Source organism: Agelaius phoeniceus, chromosome 1, assembly GCF_051311805.1.
Source record: "Agelaius phoeniceus isolate bAgePho1 chromosome 1, bAgePho1.hap1, whole genome shotgun sequence".
Classification (NCBI taxonomy): domain Eukaryota; kingdom Metazoa; phylum Chordata; class Aves; order Passeriformes; family Icteridae; genus Agelaius; species Agelaius phoeniceus.
In genome coordinates, this window is record NC_135265.1 from 141,697,313 (window position 1) to 141,720,353 (window position 23,041).

Consider the following 23,041-nt stretch of genomic DNA (forward strand, 5'->3'; position numbering starts at 1 on the left):
TTCTTTAAAACTGTTTAATTACATGTTTCAGGTAAGCACAGACAATACAGGTAGACTTCCCACCACTCAATATTTACATTCTTTTCTCTAGGCTTGAGCTGTTCATTTAGAGTGTTTTTCAATCAACATCCCTGTCAATCACTTGCTGCAAAGAAGGGTGCTGGAAAAGAACTATTGCAGGAAACATTCCATCAAGGCATGATTTTCTGTAGGGCTTTTCTTCTTTAAGAACTACGTACTAGTAGTTCAAGATATTTTGGGAAAATCCTGGCTTCCAAGATGACCTGAAGAATGCATTGAAACCAAGCAGTGAGTTGAAGTCCTATAAATAGTTAAATCAATACCAATATGTATCTTGTGGAGCTGAAATTCTCTTTTCACTGGCACTGCCATTGCTGTGTGGCTTCTGTTAGGACAGTTTTACACCAATTTTGTTTTGTTCCTTTTTCATTAGCCTTTGTGCCTCTTTCTCCATTTTCTTTCGCTGTTGTTCTGCTGCTCTTTTTTCCCTTTCTGCTATCTTCTGTTGTCTGTAATTAAAGAAAACATGAATTGCTAAATAATACACAATTTTCAGCATGGTCATACCTTAAGTTCCTGTCAATACATAGGTTATTATAACTAATAAAAACAGAGCATCAGCCTATTGTCATTAGGCTCAGAACAGTCCTTCTTTTACTGTGCTGAAGTCCTTTTTTTGGATTAATCTAGAAATGTAGAATATTCTGAGTTGGAACCCACAAGGATCATCAAAGTCCAACTCCTGGCCTACACAGGACCATCCCCATGAATCACATCACATGCCTCAGAGTATTCTTCAAACAATTCTGGCAGGCTTGGTGCTGTGACCACTTCCCTGACCAGCCTGTTCCAGTGATCACACTCCAGGTGAAGAACTTTTTCATAATATCCAACCCAACCCAATCTAGTTTTAGGCAGTAATATTTGTTCAATTATTCATCAATTTAAAAGCCACTAGCTTCTCAAAGGTTCAGAGTAAATGAATCAGTGAGAGTACATGACAGTTGTAAGGCCTAGAGGAAAAACTAAAAATCTATGTAATACTTTCAGCAGCAGCTCAAAAGTTTTGAGTTTTTGCTGGTTTAGGGATATTTTTGAGTTTGTCACCCATTGCTGTACATTCTACCTGACAGCTGACAGAGCTGTCAATCCAGCAATATGCAGAGTAATAATATTTGCCACATTACAGTGGCAGATTTTTATATTTCCCACATATCTGAACTGATGCAAAAAGGAAGAGGCACTGTGCTTCTTCACCAGCCAATATACAGAGACAGTAAAGTTGCAAAAAGCCACATGTTATTAATGCTGCTGTTCACGAGCAGTTCTGAAGGGAGGGATCATGGCAGCTCCTGTTTCTTTCCCTAGGATGACCCACAGGACATGGAGCTCCTGTGCACAGCAGTGGTTTTCATCACACCCTCTACAGTCTGGGAACCTGCACTCAGTTCTGCCCAGAGAGAGACCTTCAACTCACCTCAGACACAGCAACTGGCCAACAAAAATACAAGTAGCTGTTATAAACTAAAAATGTGTGAGTTCAACTGCTTCCACTGGGATGAAAACTTCGTTGGTAATATTAAGTCTGAAGTTGTAGATAGGTATCTAAAATTTGCAGATGAAACTAAGTTCCAACTAACTCAAGTTAACTGAAAATGCAGTTTTTCATCCACTATACCAAGTCACCACTGACTGGAAAATTTCAGTGTATCCCAGCTTAGAATCTGTGGAAAATGGGGAAAAAAGAGACTACAGGAACTTCTCATGCTCTGATAGCCTACTCTTCAGCACTTTCTGCATGCCTTAATTCCAGGGAGCATTTGACTTACTATATGTGCTCATTTCAACTGTTATGCTTGTACATAAACTCACCAGAGAGGCCACAGGACAGTCTTCACCGCTAATTAGAAGGACACAGCCCACTTCTGCATAAGTAATCAACATTCCATTGCTACACAAAAATTATTCTGGTCTTACTAAGCACCCACAGGTACCAGACACAGCAGGCTAAGGGAGACCCTCACTTTTTCTGCACACTCATTTCATTCTCCAAAAGCACCACTGGAGTACAGTCAGCATTAACACTCTGGAACATTAGAGGACTGTCCTCTATTTGGCAGTCTGAAATATTATACAAGCTTCTTTCAAGTGTTACGCTTACACATTAAGTCACCAGAGTGGCCACAGGATCTTCAGATCATTTTGCAGATCAAGATGCAGACTTCTATCATTAAGAAGAGACTCCATAGCACTTCCTTACTACACTCTGTTGAAAGCAGAGTCAGGCCTGACCAGTTTTATGTTAAATGTTTTGCTTAAGTTTTATGTTAAATGTCAGATGTTAAAAACACCGGTGATGTCTACTGCAAGAGAAATTAAACCCAGTCGGGATTTCTTTATCAATGTTGCTAAAAATCATCCAGGACTTGACTCATTTACAGATAAACATTGTTATTTCTGTGTCATGAATAAAACAAAGGTTTTACTTCACCCAGCCGGGATACAGCTTACATAATGACCAGCTGTATATAGAGGTAGCCAGCCATAGCCGGACAAGCAGTAAGCCATAGACATCTGGAGTTCAAATTGTATTTAATCTGCTGGAAGTATTTAGACACACATCCCTTCTATAACAACTGCAGTTTGATATTTTAGTGAGGCCAAAAAGAAATCCTATGAGAAGTAACCATTTGAGTTGAACTCTTTCAACAGTAAAGATGGTAGGCTGAAATCTTTAGGATAGGTTCAACCAAATATCATGACACTTTGAAAAATTAAAGCTTTTGGGAAACCCCACTGCTATCACCATGTAAAAGATTGCTCTTCCTAAGTATTCTAGAGCATGAACCTGACTGTTGGCAAACAATATAACTTAGCCCATCCTGGAAATATTCACTGCACAAATTTTACACTCCAAGAATAAACTGGCATATACATACACCAGGTAATTTAATAGCTAATTCACGTATGACAAACCACCTGTAATGGAATGTGGCAAGGGTTAAGTAAATACAATGCAGCATCTGCAGGTGCAAAAGTAGCTGCATTGTATTTACTTTACTTTTATTTCTCCATAAAAAAACAAACAAACAAAAAAGAGTATTTTCACTGCACCATAGCTATTAAAGATCTTACTGAGTCTATTGATATTCTTTACAGGAAAAAGTACTATCTGTGGAACCAAAACAGCCCAAAAGCACATCTTTCATATCACAAAGCTTGTACTTCAGTACAAAACCTGAAACAGTAATGAAGTTTAAAAAAAAAAAGACCAGGAAGGTTTTGATCAGAATGTACACACCGATACCAGATAAAGTTTACAAAAATATTTGCATTACAACACTATTTTCACATGTTAAGCTGCTGCAAAGCAAGACTGACAGAGATAATAAATTGAATAAATTCTAATTATGATTAGCACATTGAAAATGAGCTGGTAACTTCCCTGTTGTCTTATTCCACAGATTGAAAATGTAATTTTTCAAAACATTAAAATAAACACTTGATCAGATTCCTCTCTTCTTTCCCCCACAATACCTATTTTCCTTAGAATGATTTTTGACTATATCATGTCTTTATTTCACTAGTGGACCACAGAAGCCATGTGCTTGTAATTAAGTTAGTAGAATTACAACAGCCTAGGAAGCTAAAGCTATCTGAGGCTGGTTACCTGACTATGTAGCAAGCAATAAAATTTGATACAACTGTAAGTCACTACCAGTTCAAATCATTGTGTATGATTAACTTAAACTTAATTTGCATCTCTTTACTCTCCATACCCCTTAAAGGAAAGGAAAAAGGAACACAAACTGAATGGCTGAAGCATTCACACTAACTCTGTGCAAGACTTTGATTTTACGTTCAGCTAGTTTAGTTAAATTAGAAAAGCCTAGCTCCTACAGGGATTCCAAGAACATACTTATCACTTCACCTTCTACCCTGAACTATTTTTACCTTAAGCACATGGTTGTGATACTTTTTATAAGGACATCAAGTGGTATTTTACCTAATCAAGTAATGTGATCTGAACATAATAAATTGTTGGGATTGGTGGGGGGCCATTTTTTAGCACCTGCATGTGCAGGTGTTAATGTGTTGTTCCAGTGTTCCAGTGATTTTCAGATGTCCTCTACTATCTCATTTATTAAATTAATTAGATCCAAAATGTCTTCTGGTGAGTACTAGTTACACAGAGATTAGATGCATAAAAATAATTTGTCTTAAGAGGAGTTTAACAATTCTTGGCACTTACCAGGAAGGTGTCAAATAAACAAATGTGATTCTTTTACATGTAAAACCTTTACATAGTGTTATATTAATTTCAGTTACCTAAGAACTTCTTCTGCCTGCCAAGCAGCATCTTCCTCTTCTTCCCAGGCATTTGTATTTTCTTGCCAAGTATCCAGGTCTCCCAGTTCAGGCTGAAACAAAGAGAAGTTCTAAGCACATGGAAAATTAAATAAAACACTGGTGTGTGACTGCCAGAGTGGCTCCTGGATGACAGCAAAGTTTCCTTAACATATTTTTAACCTTAATGCTTCAGACTTACAGAAATATTTGAGGTATGGCAGTGCTTCTCATCTTATGATCCATGCTTTTTTTCCTGCTATAATACTGAGTTTTTTCAGTTGTCAAAGGGTTTTTTGGACAAAGACAGGAAGGAAGTAGTGGAGTGCATTTTTAGCAAGAGGAAGATAGATTGAGCAGATTAAATGAGTAGATAATGCAAAAGATTTCTGGCAGTTGCATGGACAAACCAACACGTACATCCACTTGTTTTTATGTCCAGTATCAGCTGAGTGACACTTTTACTAACTAAAAGTCCTTTCCTGAACTATTTTCATAAAGGACAGTGCAAGGAGGTGGTATGACCATTCTGTACTGCTTCCTGCCTGTACCCTTTTGTGCACAATGTTTATCAAAAGAGAAACACTGTTAAAAAAGGCAAAGGGCAAGGGAGGGAGAGCATCTCCTGCTAACTGGCCAGGCCGTTAGGCAACTAGACAATTTTTTCAAAGGATAAGGAGTAAAAATTAGGAGGCTGCTACATTACAATCCCTACACAAAAAGCAAGGGAGAAGCAGAAGGTTAAAAATGGGTCCAAAACAATAAAGCAAAGGTAACTTAGAGGTTTTCAAAAAAGCTTTCTACTCTTTTGTTAGTAACTTACTGTGTAAAATCCAAAACTTACAGTTCATTGCTTTAGCAGATTTGCAAGCCCATAAGTATATGGAAGCTTCTGACCTTTTTATCACTGATCTGTCAAATTTCTCAGCAGAACATATTGGACTACTTCATTCTTCACTCAATTTTAAAACAATTTGCATCCCCAACTATTCCAATTACTTCCCACAATGGACATCTTAGGCAGACTATTCCTTCCCGTAGAGAATATCATTTAACTGACAAATACAAGATCAATACTTAAAGCATACTTACAGATTGGTGAATAAAAGGAATATCTTGTGTGGCTGCTAATCTGCTAGAGAATCCTGTGTTTCCCTCTGGAATCCCAAAATTTAAAGGCTCTCGTTTTTTAATAACTATCTGAAAATATTCAAAAAAAGGAACAAAAAAGTGGTAGATTAAGGCACTGCAGAGATTCCTTTGTGATCATATAACTCTGTGCCCATGAAAGTTCAGCTACACAACACCTCACTGTGTCTTAAGCCTGGACAGGTTCTTAAAGCAGCACAGCAAAATGAACTTGTAAGTGAAAGACAAATACAAAAGACAAGAACTCCTCCTCCCCCAACTAGTGTATTCTTTAGTCACATAGAAAACTGTGACTGTATCAAGACAGAGAATGGGCACAAAGAATCACAAATCAAACAGCCACATCTCCCAGTACTCATAAAAGCTACCAATTATGTGATATATTGCTTGGAGAAATCCTGCTTCTGTGACAGGTCACTTTAAAGTACTACTTTTGAGGACGGTGCTGTCTGCCCAGTTGTACTGCACTGTAATGTCAGCTCTCTCACATACTCCAGTATCTGTGTAGTTTCAATAGCTGCAAATTTTCTGTCAACATTAACTAGTAAGCTCTGTACTGGTTTGGCTGAAAAGTAGTGCTTTTCCCAAAAGAGTTGCCAAGATCACATATCCTTTTCACTTGTCTTGACCACAAGTCAGAAACTTTGTTTAGCCTACTTCGAGCCTCTTCTGCTTCCTAATGAGGCAGATCCACAGTTCCACTGCCTGTATGCTTGTATCAATCCAAGAAAGGAAACAGGACTAGACAATCTTATTGTCTTATTGAGCAATGACAAACTGTTATTTGACTGATGTTCTATTTCCAAATAGATCAGTATAGATGAGCGACAACATGAGCAGACTGTACCTCAAATCTGAGGCTTTATATTGAGACATTCAGTGGAAATAAACACAAATTCATACTGAATGGTGTTAATTTGGCCAAGTTAACAGGGATGTTCTTTACAGTGCCTGCAGTCATCCCTAGAGAGATATTTAATATAAACCCAGTGTTTAGCATGGACTCTTCCTCAGTTTTGTTCTGAACCTGAAGCGCATTCTATGAGGCAAAAAATGTCAGTAGATATAAAGAAGAAATCTACCTCTCCCTAGCTCTCTTCTACTCCTCACATTTTGGGATATCCAAATCTTTAGAAGAATTTAGTCCACAAGATACTGCAGATTCTGAATGTACAGAAAGCTGACACCAGGATCACCTCCAGTTCATAGGACCACAGGAAAATTCAGGTTTGAAGGGGCCTCAGGAGGTTTGTAATCCAATCTCCTCCTCAAACCACTGTCACTTTAAGGCTGATGAAAGTACTCAGGGCTTTTCCACGTGGGGCTTAAAAACTTCTAGAGATGGAGGCTGCACAACTTCTCTGGTAACCTATTCCAGTACTTGTGAGGTTTTCCCAATTGACTCAAAGACCTGCAAGTACCCAGCTGAAAGATTCACAAATAGAAACAAAACCTGCAATCACCAGATTTTAATCAGCATTTATTTACAACCTTGATGCTCCTGTAGAGATGCCCTCCTGTCTTGTCTCCACAGTTAAAATGGATATTTGAAGAACAAGCTATTTTGAAATATCAGTTCCCTAATTCCAGCCTCTCCAATATAACTTGGTGAAACAATTAACCATTGTTTTCTGAAACAGCAGGGCTGCTCCCTCAGACTTCAATAGAGCAAGACATTCAATGTCTTTGTTCAAATAAGGATATGAGCACAAATGACTAGAGGGTTCTCACATTATACTTCCAAGAACTTTTAGAGTATGAAACTATTCATAAGTTTCCAATAACATGAAGATTAAATATGTAAACATCTGATAGCATCACAATTGTTAAGATCTCAAAGGTCTTAACATTAAACATGATAAACTATACACCAACATCTATTCTCATTTACCAACAGCACCTTCTCTAAGCTGCCAATTTACTTGCTTTTATTTTAAAGCAAGGAAAACCCTCCATAAGTATAGTTGAAAATGTAATACTTACTTTTTGAGTTTTTCTTATAGTTGGTGCCATATCTTTGAAATAATCAGGTTCCATTTGTTCCAAAGAATTTTGCTGAGCAGCCACATTACCATTACCACCTTCAATCTTCACACTTGTAGGTGCATCTTCATCCCATGAAGACCAGTCTTCTACTTCAGGCTGAATATAAGAATATGGTACAAATTAATATTATCTGCAGGTAAAATCTTGTATTTTTATAACTTGCTAAGATATATACTTAATACTGTATCACATATTATTATATCTTTCACATATATCACATTATAAGATATATTTCTTGGATATATACCAATTCAATATTGTAGGACTTCTATAATCACCCTGTTACAGGATTAAGTCACCTACCACTTTAACAATTACCTGCTTAGGAACAGATGAATAATCCACTGTGGTTGGCAAAGTTATTTGGTCTCCACTTAACTTTCGCCCTCTTCCAGACCTGAAAAAAAAATGTAGGATTCCTCCAAGCTCTGAAAACATGAGCACTAAGTTTAAAAAAAACAAAAAAGGAAGTCTGAGAACAGCACTACTGAAAATAGTCATGGCTAAAACATTCAGTGCTTCCATTACCTTTGTATTAACTACTGTCACTAAAAGTCTGCTAAGCAAAGGAATTTCATCATGAATTGAAAGTTGTTTTCACAAGAATATCAAAGTGCAATTTACTTTTCTAATTGCAGTGAAATAGAGGAGAAATACTTCTAAGAAACATGAAAATGGGCTAACTCATCTGCATAATTCAGTCACAATTTTTGGACTGTCAGTGCTTATGAAGCAAGCACTAGCAATCTGTATTTGCGAAAGAAACATTTCTACTGTAAAATGAGAATTTTTTCTATTTGTCTTAAATTTTAAGCTGTGTCTAACAAATAGCTTTCTGAGCTGCTTGATTTGAAAGCCCCTCTGAAGCTCTTTTTTCTTCAAAGTCTAAACAGAGGTAATACAAGATTATGCAAGTTAATAGCTTTAATTCAATTCATGCTTCTACTTAAAGAATACCATTTCAATGCATTTCAGCAACCATATAAAATAATTTTGATTGAAAACAACACTAATGCATTGCAAATAAATTATCTAGATATCTACTTCATGACGTACAAAGATCAGAATAATTAAAATATTCTTAGCTGACATTCATTTTATTTTTACACCTTACAACACAACAGAATGCAATTCTTTATGTTTTCCACAAAGAATGTAAGGTTCTATAGCAAAGCAGTCATGAAACTGACCATATGTAGCTTGGGAAATTTAATGTTTTTTTCTTACTGATGAGAATAAACTGGGAAACTTCAATTTCTAGTTTCTATCCATTAGTTTTAGTATTAGAGAACATACTACCAACTGACTAGCTGAATTGCTTGTAATATGACCTCTACTATATGCTGGTGACTGACTAGATATATTTTTTCTACTCTAGACCAATATTCCTCCTTAGACAAGGTCAGGTGCTATAATCAAATTTTCAAGTTTTATATAATTAACTCTACTCGCTTTATAAACTGTTCCTTCAAGTTTGAAAAGCAACAGATTTTAGGGGTAAAGGAAAGTGAAAACACTGTTCCCTCAAACACATTAGAGAGCTTCTGGTTGACAAGATTTACTTGACATCTCTAAAGGAAATCCAAGCTTAGAAACAACCTCCTTCAGACCTCTACAGCATACACATCCTTAATACTATTTACATTTAATACTATTACAAGCCATCACTTCTGCACTTTCTCTATATGATTTATGAGACAAGCAAGTGGCTGGTAACAACATTAATCAAGGCAAAATGGTAACAGGGCTGGAGTAGGAGGAAAGAGCTTTTGTCACACAACATCAGAAAGAATATAGTACACAGAGCAGCACCAAGGAAGGCCACAGATCTCCACTTCCTCTAGGAAGGGAACAAGATGCTTATAGGAACAGCTGCTCCACAGCCACCATTAAATACTGATCACTGCTCTGAATGCCAAATGCCTCAAAAATGATTGGATTTGTTTCTCCTTACTAATAAGTAGTATTCAGATTTCTCAGTTGGAGATAATTAGAGATTTTAAATGGAAGGAAGTTTCATGTCTTCTTATACTTACACATTTTATTTCCTGAAAAATGGATTCAGGCAGTCTGTTGTTTATCAAGAAGAGCTTGAACTAAAGAAAGGACTAGTACTATTTGTAAGCTCTATGCTGCCTAAAAAGTTGCACAATCTCTACAGGCACTTGTTCAAATGAAAGCCTAATGTAAACTATGTAATCTAAGTAAGTACTAGTTCATATCCATTGAATTAAAATGCATGTTTAATTAAATCACTTTTGCTGATAATCAGGCATAGTTGTATCGAGGGGTGCATTACAGGAAAACAAAATTTATCAAACTACACTTCGCCGATGACAGTGAACCGAAGAAACATCTGTAGTTAGTGGTTTGAATTAATGTGATCCAGTGACTTGCTTATGTGAAAGACTTAATTTTCATTTCTTCATCTAAGTGTTATTAAGCAAATAAAGGGTTTTCTACTTAATGTACTCTGAAACAGTTTCTCAGCTGTTCATTTCAAGATAATATGTCATTTAGAAGTTGGAAAAAGAATGAAAATACTGTCACTACACTTAGAAAACAATTATCCACTTATAAAAAATATAATTAGAGAAATGAAGGATCCACTAATACAGAAGTTATGATCAACTCTGTTTTGACTTCTTTCAGGATCTGAACAGTATTTCTAATTTAATTTGGAATTCAAATCACAGAACTAAGGTTGACATGTATATAATTGTATGGAGTGTTAAAATGTATCTTTTTAATGCTTCACTATATCTGTAAGTGAATTTACCAACAACTCAAGAGCTTCCTTTTGTTCTTGGAATAAGTAAAGGTGAAGAGGAAATAAACAGTTATTTTGTGTCTACCACATATTCTGCATGCACTTTAATCCTCACTGGGAAAGTAGCTGTCATCATACAAAAAAGAGAATACATTTCTCTAGATTGGTGTTTGTTTATGTAAACAACATGCTGCAGAAGTGGCAGGAAGCTCAGCAGTTCATATGACAGCACAGTGCCAAGAATCGCCTCAGGTACTCTACTACTGTATCATTGAACTCTACTACTCCACATTAACTCTTGGGGAATTTTAGATTGCTTCAAAGTACTCCACTGCAGCATTCATGAGTCTACAACTCAAAAGAACACCACATATGACTTAAGAGAGTGTAAAAAATAAACATTCTTCATCATTAAAAAGAAAAAAAAAGCCGTTCCCTTGAACTTCAATCACGGTCCTCCAAAGTTTTGAAAGAATCTTCAATAGGCAGAAGAATGTGAAGTCTCAGGCAACTGTTTTTGACAAACAGGATGAGAATTGCCTACATTTGTAATGACAGCCTACTGACTGATGACAGAGTGGATGCTCCCATTAACAGAATCTCTTGAAACACAAAGTATCACTTGCTAAGTACTTTTCAAAACTGTGTAGCACAGCTTTTCTTCAAGTTTGACATGGAATACTTTTAAAAGCAATTTTAAAACCCTGTCATAGCTGTTTACAAAACCTTATTCAGCTACCATACAACAAAATACACTCACAAATACACTACACAGACTTTTGGAACTCTGAACAAATAGCAAATGAAAGAATTCACTTGATTTAGTTTTCATCTGTATTGACTGTTTTGCAATTAGTAAAATCAGAGCTGGTACAAGTGGTGGCTGGGTGCTGGGGGAAGGGCAGAAGTGTAAGAACCTGTAATTGAAAAACTGAAAAAAAAAAGGTAACCAAATTAAATAAGACTTGTTTACCTGCATATTAACTTTTTAATGAAAGAAAGCACTGCTGCCAGGCAAGTACAGACTTTAAAGAGTCGAAACTGTGTTATGGCCATGGTAAGAAACCCTTCCTGCAAAAGAAAAAAAGTTAGATGCAGAGGATTATACAACTTTATACAGTACTTAAAGCCAATTGCCTTAGCTGCTACTAAGCTAGGAGCAGTCAGTGAAACTGTATTAATGCAAGGAAAGAGAGCAGGTACTTGGGGCAAAGATGCTAGCTGCCTACTATCAGGATATTTCACTGATGTAAGTAATACAAGTATCTAATATATAAGACCTTTAAAGAAAACAGCACAAAGTCACAGGTAGGGTCAAAGTTAAAGACACTCCTAAAGGGGAAGTGTAGGCAACCATCTGCAGTGCCTGTGCAGCTGATCTGTTTCAGACACTACCAGTGGCACTGAACAGTGGCAATGCAAAACAGAGTACTGATCAGAGAGAAGCTCTTGCTTGCTTGAGCATATCAAGCATGTACAAATTATAGATTTAGTCATTAGGTGAAATTCCAAAATTAGCTCTTTAAATTTACCTTCCATTTTGATGGAAATGTATGATGAGAACACTGCTTATTTTAGAACTAGTCTCACTGAAAAATCATCCTCAAAAAAAGAGTGTTCATCCTGTGTGAACTACTGCACCAGCTAACCCACAAAGCTACTGATATTTCTCTGCCTGACTGGATCATGATAGCAAACACAGAAAAGAAAAAATTCATCTTTGGCTGAAGCCACTCCTGTTTGTAGCTATTTTTTTCAGTGACAATTTGATAATCTAGAGAATTTATATTTATCACATCACATCATTCCAACATACCACCTTGAATAGCTACAGACTGACTCAGAAAAATCTGCTGGAATTCAAGTATCTCTTTTCTCTCCTATAGGTGAACATTTCAGAGTAAAGAATAAGAGGTTAGGCTTCAGAAATAGCTTTGCATTATAAACATCTACACTTGTAACAACATATTCTGTGGCAAGTTTAACATACCTTCTGGTGAGAAGAGAAGGCAGCCCTGTGACATTTTCCTCAGGCCATGAGTATTCCATGGAAGGACAGCTTGATTTCAAATATGCTATGGCATTTAAATCACTTTTTATATTCCAGGCTTTAAGTTAGGAAGAGTCAGGAAGGTGGATCATTAGGTAGGCTGCTCCAATACTGTCCTGAGGATTTTATTAAAAAGGTACACAATGGGATTTGTGAGCTTCAAGGAGCATAGATGTATTTTTATTGGTGCTCATTTGCTAGATAACGTAACTATTATTAAACACCGTAGTAATATAGTACTGGAAATAGTGCTTTACATGTAGTTCAGGACAGGACTTTCTGCTACTGAAAAATCATATGGGAGCTGATAAACAGGCCCTTTTACTACAAAATGAAAGGCTTAAGTTAGTAGTAACCAACAAATTACAGACTGCACTACCAACTGTAGCTCAGGAGAAAGGCTTCATAGGACACGTATCACCTCTACTTCAATATTTGTGTTATCGTATTTCATTTCATGGGAGGCTTAAAAATGTAGAGAACTTTATACAAGGTTGGATTGGCTCTTTATCTAACAGAATTAGAAAGCAGTCAGTTCCCACAAAGAAGGAAGAATGGACATTGTCCGATATATTTAGCTTTTAGTTTAAAAGACTGGACCATTATTTCATATTATGCTCAAGCACTTCCTTACCTTTTAGTATGAGCAATGTTAACAATATGTAGGTTACAGAAGAATGCATCAGTCAATAATTTGAATGATTAGGAAATAATGGAAGTTAGTGAAAGAGTGAACAGTAATGGGATGGAAAGTTCTCTATCCTAAAGGTAGAAATTATTGCAAACTAACACTGAATTGGTGAAAGAAAATGTTATTTTTAGGAAAGGCAGCTAGAAGTTATCTGCCTGGGATGTGAGGCATGAAGAGCATGTGACCTGCTGAAATTATTATAAAGGTACATCTTTTCTGAAAGAAAGTCTGTTTAGAAGCTCACTCCACTCTACCAGAATTCATTCTTTTATCAGCTTGGGGGGCAGGAGGGAAGGAGCAGAACAGTACTCAATATTAGCAAGAGTAAAGCTCTTTTCCCTCATTCAGTCTATCTAACTGCTACACTGGACAGTACAGACAGACCCTAAATTTAAAAAACTCCTAACTACTGACTGAGAAGATTGTTTTAGGAAGCCACCAAAAACCTTTGCAGACTCAGTATTATTTATGCCTAAAGTCAAGGAACTAGGAAGATTACTCAAACCAGAAAACTAAAACTAGAACAAAAAAACTAAAACCAAAACAATGTTCAAGTGTTTCAGTTACCAATACATATATTTATATGTGTACATATAAATGAACCCAGTTTTCAACTCACCATTTTTTCATACATTGAATTGTATACTGTATTGAGTTTTCAATATAAAGTTAAACAATTGAAAAAAAGCATAATCCACAAGAACTCTGGCTTGCAGAATCAGTGGACTTGTGAAGTCCACAAGAACTAATCACCAAAAGTTAATCCATTTCCCAGGTCATTCCCATATAAGAGTGACTATATTTCCAGTATCACCAGTATGCCCATTTGACAGAGTTCAACATCTATCATTATGCCCATGACAATCAGATAACTTGCATTTCTCCACTTTCCATGTGTCAGGCAAAGATTTCAGAGTTACAATGAGACACATGGCCAGTTAACTTATTTGTGATAGAGATTTCATTTCAGCTGAGCTAGAACTACGCCCTTCAAAGGCTGGACTTGATGACCTTGGAGGTCTCTTCCAACCTTAGTGTTTGGATTTAAGATCGTAAGTACTGTTCTGCCCACCTCTTTTCTGAGCACTGATTGCAGTCTTCCCACTTAAGCTCCCTACACTACAAACTGTCAGATGCACAACCAGAGTTTTGTCAACAATATGCTATTGGCCAGCCATAGTAGTGTTAGCAATCATTTACCTTTAAAAACAACTTTCCTCAATGTATCTGCTTTTTATACTGCTATTTATGATATGAAGCCAGATGTATGTATTTATTTAATTAATATTATTTTTTATAAATTAATTTAAAACATAATCTTGAACCAATTATTGTCCCAAGGTAAGGAAAAGTCAAACATTTTTCCCTTTGTCTGAAACAGCACTTGAAATGTGAGCATTGTTGCTCCAAAAACAGCACTACCTGAAAAGTTAAAGGTGTGCTAAAGGTTTTGAGTTTTGTTTGGTGCCTTTTGGGATTGGGTTCTTTTGTGCTTGGGAGTTTTTTTATGTTAATTAAATTTCCCAAGGTAAACCATTTTATATTTGGAAGTACTTGGATGAATACAGATGTACACAGAACCCAAATTTTCCTCAGTTCACCGCGAACTTAATTCACACGATACCATTATACTAAACTGAACAGAAAAAACTTTTTCATCCTCTTCTTGTCCATCTTTCTCAGACATTGGAAAGAAGCACAGCCATGTACCTTCTCTCTCTCCTGGGAAAAATACTGAACAGTGTAATGCTAAATGGCAGGCCACAACAGTCTTTCTTTTCTTAAGCCTTTCCTTGATAAACAATCCCAAAAGGAACCATAAGTGTATCAACAATCAATTATAACACAGGATGACAGACACATAACGCAAAGTTGCAGTGCTACATCAAGAATCCTAAAACATTTCTTAACAGATAGAGGCAAATGTGAAATACTGGATTAAAATTCAGAAAATCTGGTAAGGGTTGTCTGCCAGCCTGATACATCCTTCTGTGTATCACACCTTATGCCTCCACTTTCCATTTATAAAACAGGAGAGATTTCCTTCTCCCACTACTGGAATTGCTTTGTTACATTTATGAGACTTAGGGTCAACTGAACTTCCATTACAACAGATATAAAAAAGCAAATAAATCAAGACATGAATCCTAATCAATTTAATACTCATGGTCAACTCAGCAATTCTGTAACAGACACCAAATTTAGCTGGAGTTTGACTTGTGCATCTCATACGGTCTTCCACTGGTAAAAAGTCACAACAGGTGTTCACATGGAACATGAGCCCAGAAAAGACTAAAAGACAACAGCCACGAGATGTTAGACATTTTAGAACCAAGTCAGAAGAATGAGGAAACTCAAACATTATAGGGACCCGTAAAGGAAATAGAATGAAGGGAGGCAAAGTTCAGAATTTTATTGAACACTTTTACTTTGCTTACAGCTTGCAACAGCGGCCTCATTAGCACTCCTGGCACTTCTGACTTCACTGAATGTAGCCAGCATAGTGCACCCTCAGGTGGATTGGTTAATCAACTATGGTGCAATAACTGTTTATCACTGTACAATAAGCACACTGGCACCTGGAGAAACACTTCCTCTTTCATATCTAACTGTACACACAAATACCACTTAAACAGGATTTCTACAGACAGAGGCAATTCTAAAATAAAGTCACTTTGGGGCACTAAAATTATTTTAGAAACTTGTTTCCTCCTAGAGAACTCATCTTTTACTGCCACATCAGCTTTCTTTCGTATCAGCTCACTTGTAACTCTGGAATGAAAACACGAACACACCTTGGAATCAGTGATTTTAGCCCATATTAAACACAGCTAGACAAATAACCAGACAATGATGCTTAAAATAACTTGTCTGAAACTGAAAGGCTCCCCTCCAATTTACATAAGAAGACATCAAAAACGCTCCACCCTCCTAAAGCAAAACAAGTTGTTCATTTCCTAGTACTAAAGACTAACATGGCCTTGAGTGTTTACATTTGTTAGCACCAAAAATCCATACTGGTTCAGTAGTGCTTTTGTGCTGTCACTAGAACAGCTGACAGCTGACCCTAGCAAAGTTTCAGTGGTAAGGACAGAATTTTTTAAAAGGGGATCCTTTATGAAGTTCTGTTAGAATGGCCACATCGGAGATCAGAAGTAGGTTTGTAGGGAGATGGAATTTTATTAAGATTAGTAGATAGAGATAAAAAACCTGTTTTCAAACACATAAACCCTCCTCCAAATCATGTATGTTACAAGATGTATAAAGACACTTTAAATTTTAGAAAGACAACGCAATGATTCAAGAACTGCTTTCAATCAGGTACTGAAAGACAAAACCAGCACTTCCTGCATTTCAAAGACAGCAACCATCACTCTGTAGCCTACTCAGAGGTTCCACTGCCCTCTTCCTGGTTGATTTGTTTGGTCTCTTGGTTCTTTCATCACTTTACACAGAAACAATATTGGGAACACATGTGTGGAGAAAAAAAAAATCCTGTCCTGACCACTGAGTTTGATAAGTAGATAAATTAAGTAGCAGCATGACTGAACCCTAAAGCCATGCTATTATGGCATTAGGGAGAGAAGCAGAAAGAAAAGGGAAGCTCAGGAGGCATCTCCTCTATCTATTTGTGGGTAAGTGATTGTGGGATGTTTGCAAAGGTACTGTAGTTTCAACACTAGTGTTCCAACTTTCAGTGCAAATACCCTAACTAGGCAGTTGAAGTGGCTGGGACAGAAGACATCTCACTCACATTAATCATAGGCAGAATAAAGTCATCCAAGACACTCAAATCCAGAAAGAGATACTATTGAAAGCTGCAAAAGATACCAAAAGTTAAGACAGAATGTCTGTCTCTCTAAATAAAGGCAGCAAAAGTTGGTGACTGCTGGCAATTCCTCAGTTATTTCTAGACACTAAATACTCTGATATACAACATACAGGGTTTCAACTCTTTTTTAAACGTGTTAGTCCCAGAGTCATAAAACTTCTGCAGTAATACCACCACATCTCACCCCTTCCTCTCCAAGAAACTGAATATAGCTACAACCTCACTAATGTGAACTCCTGAAGCTTTATGTCTTGAATTACAATAAATTCTACTCTTCAAGGCAATATTAGTTAAGATAGAAAGTTTATGTCTACCATTATTCTTTGACAATTCCTTACCTCTATATGCCACTGTCTTGTGAAAACCAGCATACAGAACACAGCTTGAGGTAGCACAATCTTGTGAGACCACACTATAACTTCATTCACTTCGTAACTTTGCAACAAGTCTTTTACATAATGCCCTAATTCACGTAACTCACTTCACAAAACTGAAGTTCTCAGACATAGAACCAGAGTTTAAGAGACCCCAGTTCTGTTCCACTCCTTATTTGCCATCCTGAACCTAAGTTTTCTGTAACTACGTGCAATGCCAGAAACAACAAATTAACATACTCATTGTTACTACTACAAAATCATCATGCCTGTCTTGACGAGACCAGCTATTTACAAATGACACTACAAGACGGTCTAAAGAAGTCTCTGCAGTGCACATGTGTATTTCCACAGAAATAAAGCTCCACAGAAATATAGCTCCACAGAGCTATAAAGCAACAAGCTGTGCCATTTTTCATTAGAGATGCAACTCAGGCACTTACACTGTGAATTTATGACCAAATAGCAGTGCCCTACCATTCTAATGACCAGCCGAGTCTTGAATATTATTAGAGACAGCACTGAAACCAAATAGTAGCACTTAATTTTTCTGTGAGTTGTTAGAGATTCTGAAGTATTTAAAAGCATGCTAAGGAATTTTCATTCTATGTATTATTAAATTTGCTCGTCAGCGTAAACAGTAGGTAACCCCAAGCAATGCTGTCCCACCACGAGTTCGGACAGGTTGTGTACCCTCTCTCTTTCCCACAGGGTGCGAAGCCGCTCAGTTCCCAAACGCTGCCTGTCTACCACATCATGTTCTTCGCAGCCCATGAGATCCCCCCCACTTCGCCCCGGAAGAGGCCCCAGCCGGTCGGGCAGAGGCCGCGGGCCTGGCGCTCCCGGCCAGCCAAGCAGCCCCGCCGCTGGGCGAGGGCCGCGGGGCCGGGGAACCCGAGCACAGGGCAGAGCGGGGCGGCGGCGCTGCTGCGGGAGAACCGCGCGGGCAGCTCTGCCCCGGGAGGGAAGGCGCCGAGACCGGGCCCCTGCCCAGCAAGGCGGAAGCGGCACTCGGCAGCGTAGGAACCGACCCTTCCCGCTCACCTGCCCCGGGGGGGAGGCCTCGCCGGGGGTCGCGGGGCTCCAGGGGCCGAGGCGGCCGCTCCCGCAGCCTGCGGCCGCCCCTCATCCAGAGCCGGGCCCGCGCTGCTCCGCCGCCACCTCGCGCGCCGCCATCTCGGCCCCGTCACCCGGGAAACACGCCCGCCCCTTCCGGCCGCACCGCCTCCCGTGCGCTCCGCTCCGGCAGCGCCGCTCGGGCCGCGGGCACCCCGGGCCGTCCGAGCGCCGGGGGCACAGCCGTGCCGGGCTGCCCGCGGCCCGCCCCGCCAGCGGCCCGCGACCTCCCCCGCCCGCCTTCCTCCCGCCCCCACAGGGGCTGGGGGAGGTCTGAGCCGGCTCTTCGGCCTTCCGGGGAACTGTGAGAAAAAGGCGTTGGACTGCAACCGTATCGGGTTGCTGCACGCGTGGCAGTAAAGGTGTTCCTCTGTAGTCGATAGGATGCTGAGCTGTAAACTTGGATGTTACTAAAAAACAAACATTGTTTGAAATCGCTTCTGACAGGTGCTACCCCAGTGTCCCAGTTTGTTCACCAACTGCTTGTCCATTTTAATGGCTGGTTAAGTGGTGTTAAGGTTAATGTTAAGGCATTCCAGAGCTCTGTGTAAGCCTCCAGTTGTGTTACACTCGGTAGGTGAGGTAAAGAGGATGTTTGTCTCTTTCTCCCATGGAAATCTTGTCAGTTCTAGAGCAGCACTCCTTTCAACTCAACTCCAAGCTGTAGCGCTCAGTTCTTTGTGTGGTCTTAAAATATCTTCCAATAAAGACTTCCTGCCACGGAATTTACTCAGCTGCTGTGTTCCCTATGTGTGTCGGGCAGTGGGGAGATGAATGAAGGATGATGGCTCTTGTGAGGAGGCACTGGTATCAGATAGATAGAGTTCCTTCATTTCCCTTTTCCCATGCCCTAACAGACACCATGACTGCATTTCCACAACTCTTCATGAGGAAACAGGCCCCAAAGGGACAAGGAGAAAAACATGATCTATCTGACCATGGGGCAAGGACCCTGTTACCCAGGACACAGGAGGGGTGATCTGGGGGCAGCTCAGAGTCCTGACTACCAGGCAGGTTTCTGGTGATGAGGCCGATCTAAGGACAAGCCAGTGAGTCTGCACTGGTCCAAGATCAGTAGAGAGCATAGCAAGTCAGGACATGATTGTGGCCAAGTTTATGGGCAGCAGTCCTATGATGTTGAGGTGGGGATTGACACCCTTATGCCTGCAGAACCCAACTTCAATAAGAGAAACACGTATGCAACGCTGGCTTTAACATTAAAACCATTGCAAAAGTATTAGTGTAGCTGAGGTATACCTTTCAGTATAACTTTCTACCTAAAGAAGAAACTGAAAGAAAACCTTCATCTACATTAAATCAGAAAAGCAAATTGAAAAGCATGAAACATTGGGAAAGGTCAGGCTGTAAAGGTAGCAAGTTACAATTCCTTCCAGAACACATACAGGTTATGGCATTACAAAATATATATTAAGGGAATATGACAAAATGAGAAGGGCAGAATTTAACATTTCCTTTCTTATAAGAAAGAAAAGGAAATCTGATTTCCTTTTAGGAAGGGAAACGAAATCTTACAAAACTGAAAAGAAAGCCTTACAAACATTCTGGAAAGGAGATATGATCAAATGAAATGCAGTTGAAAAAAACCCAAAAATCCAGAAAATCAAGAGACTTCGTGACTACAAGAAAATGGACCGAGATTACATGTGGTGCAGTGCAAAGGACCAAAACAGGCCAAAACTAACCTCAGAGCTTTTGCAAAAGCAGGGCAAAAAATCAAGGAGGAAGATACATCTTGGAGGGGACAATATCAGGGACATTGCGTGGATACATAAAAAAAAAAAAAAATTAAAAAAAATTGCCGAAGTCAAAACCCATGAAAAGGCCTCTGCACCATCAAGTGCAGGGACATACACCAAAGCATTCCCAATTCATCCCCATTGAAATATCAAGATTTCGTTTCCCTTCCCGAAAGGAAATAACATTTTCTTTTGGGAAGGGAAACGAAATCTTGCGAAACTGAAAAGAAAGCATTGCAAACACTCTGGAAAGAAGAAATGATCAAATGAAAAGCAATTGAAAAAAAACCAACAATCCCAAAAATCAGGAGATTTCGTGACTACAAGAATATGGGCCGGGATTACATCTCATGCAGTGCAAAGGAGCAAAACAGGCCAGAAATAACCTCAGTGATGTTGCAAAAGCAGGGAAAAAAATCAAGGAGGGAGACACAACTTGGAGGGGAAGATATCAGGGACATGGCATGGATACTTAAAAAAAAAAAAAAAAATTGCCAAAGGCAAAAGCCATGAAAAGGCCTGTATGCCAACAAGTGCAGGGACATGCACCAAAGCATTCCCAATTCATCCCCATTAAAATCCCCATTCCCTTTCCAAAGGGAAATAACATATTCGTGTACATTGTCCTAGCCATATGGCCTATCCAAATGCAATCATCGGCCTCTACCATCCTCCCTATCCTCATGCTAACATTCTCCCCCTGCAAAACAAGGCTAGCCCTACTAGTAGCCTCCACCTGAACCCATGGCTCTGACCAGCTACACAGCTTCAACCTCCTACAATGCTAAAAATTTTCACCCCAACTGCAATACTCCTTCCCTTAACCCTCCTCTCCTCATGCAAACACCTATGAACTAACATCACATTATACAGGCTATTAATCGCCACCATCAGCCTCCAATGACTCACACCAACATATTACCCGAACAAAGGCCTAACCCCCTGAACATCCATTGACCCAATTGCCTCCCCTCTGCTAGTCCTCTCATGCTGACTCTTCCCCATCATGATCATAGCAAGCCAAAATCACCTAGAACAAGAACCCATCACCCGCAAATGAATCTTTGCCACAACAGTAATCCTAGCTCAGCTATTCATCCTTCTAGCCTTCTCGGCCTCAGAACTAATGCTCTTCTACATCGCATTCGAAGCTACCCTAATCCCCATCCTCATCCTGCGATGGAGCAACTAACCAGAATGCCTAAATGCTGCCATTTACCTCCTATTTTACACACTCACCAGCTCACTGCCACTACGAATTTCCATCCTCCACCTACACACGTACAATCAAATTGGTACTTTCCAACACTCAAACTTTCACACCCTACACTAAACTCTTCTTGATAGGCCTAGTCGTGAGCCTAGCCCTCCTCCAAGCCTTCACAGTCAAAGTCCCCCTATACGGCCTACACCTATGACTACCTAAAGCCCACGCAGAAGCCCCCATTGCCGGCAGGGGAGGGAGTCCTGCGAGAGAGAGTAGGATTGGGAGTAGTATTGTATTTAGTGATGGAATTTTGGTTCATGTAGTTATTAGGGTAGATAGCTTTAGGACTTTGTATTTAGGGTGAGGAAAACAGTTTCAGTTATTATAGCGTATAGGTAGAAGTTGAGGAGGGTAAGTTTAGGGTTGTAGACAATAATGATTGCTATTCAGCTAGGTGGGAGATGGAAGCAAAAGCGAGGATATTTCAAATTTGTGTTTGGTTGAGTCCTATTCATCCTCCCAGGGCTGCTGAGAAGATAGCCAGGATGGTTAGGAGTGTAGGGTTTAATGAGGGTGAGGTTATGAAGAGTCGTGTGATTGGAGGGAGTTTTATTACAGTGGATAGGAGAAGGCCGATAGTGAGAGGAGAGCCTTGGACTACTTCTGGGAATGAGAAGTGGAAGGGCACTAGTCCTAGTTTTATTGCAATTGCTAGGTCAGGATCAGGCAGGATGTTGGGTGGGTAAGTTGGGTAATATCTCACTGTCCAGTGTGTCATGTGTTGGTCATGCTGGGGAACAGGACAAGGGCAGAAGCAGCTGCTTGGGTCAGGAAGTATTCAGTAGCAGCATCAATGGCTTGTGGGTGGTGAGATTTTGAGATAATTGGCTGGATGGCAAGTGTGTTGATTTCAAGGTTGTTCCAGGCCATAATTCAGTGGTTACTTGAGATAGTAATGGTTGCTCCTAGGAGTAAGCTAAAGATTAGTTTTGCCTGGGGGTTCATTAGCAGGGGAAGGAGTTGAACCATCATTTTCAGGGTATGGGGATAACATTTCCTTTCAGGAAGGGAAATGAAATCTTGCGAAACTGAAAAGGAAACCTTACAAACACTCTGGAAAGGAGATATGATCAAATGAAATGCAATTTTAAAAAACCAACAATCCCGAAAATCAGGAGATTTCGTTACTACAAGAATATGGACTGGGATTCTATCAGGTGCAGTGTGAAGGAGCAAAACAGGCCAAAACTAACCTCAGAGATGTTGCAAAAGCAGGGAAAAAAATCAAGGAGGGAGACACAACTTGGAGGGGAAGATATCAGGGACATGGCATGGATACTGAAAAAAAAAATTTGCTAAAAGCAAAAGCCATGAAAAGGCCTGTATGCCAACAAGTGCAGGGACATGGACCAAAGCTTGCCAAAAGTGATCCCCGCTGAAGGCCAAAACAGAAAAGAAGGACTTACGAATACTCTAGAACAGAGATACCATCAAACGAAATGAAATTGAAGGAAAAAAAATTGGGAAATTTAGTGACTACAAGAAAATGGACCAGAAACGAAATCTTGCAAAACTGAAAAGAAAGCCTTACAAACACTCTGGAAAGGAGATATGATCAAATGAAATGCAATTGAAAAATACCCCAAAAATCCCAAAAATCGTGAGATTTCGTGACTACAAG

General features: G+C 39.2%; 1 protein-coding gene and 1 pseudogene across 2 annotated transcripts; both read right to left on the minus strand.

Moving 5' to 3' along the window:
• On the minus strand, nt 1-18,512 carry EBAG9 (estrogen receptor binding site associated antigen 9). 2 transcript variants are annotated; one of them, XM_054641072.2, is made up of 8 exons: nt 18,325-18,512; nt 12,324-12,499; nt 11,307-11,404; nt 7,882-7,960; nt 7,501-7,659; nt 5,461-5,568; nt 4,351-4,442; nt 1-530 (listed from the first exon to the last, which is right to left on the minus strand). In XM_054641072.2, the coding sequence occupies exons 3-8, from the start codon at nt 11,387-11,389 to the stop codon at nt 410-412; spliced, it is 642 nt and encodes a 213-aa protein (XP_054497047.1). In that variant the 5' UTR covers nt 11,390-11,404; nt 12,324-12,499; nt 18,325-18,512; the 3' UTR covers nt 1-409. The 2 variants fall into 2 exon arrangements, with proteins under 2 accessions (XP_054497047.1, XP_054497041.1); XM_054641066.2 differs by lacking the exon at nt 12,324-12,499 and having other exon boundaries at nt 18,325-18,510.
• LOC143693321 (NADH-ubiquinone oxidoreductase chain 2 pseudogene) lies at nt 18,406-22,365 on the minus strand (annotated as a pseudogene).
• Between the last annotated feature and the right edge of the window lie 676 nt (nt 22,366-23,041).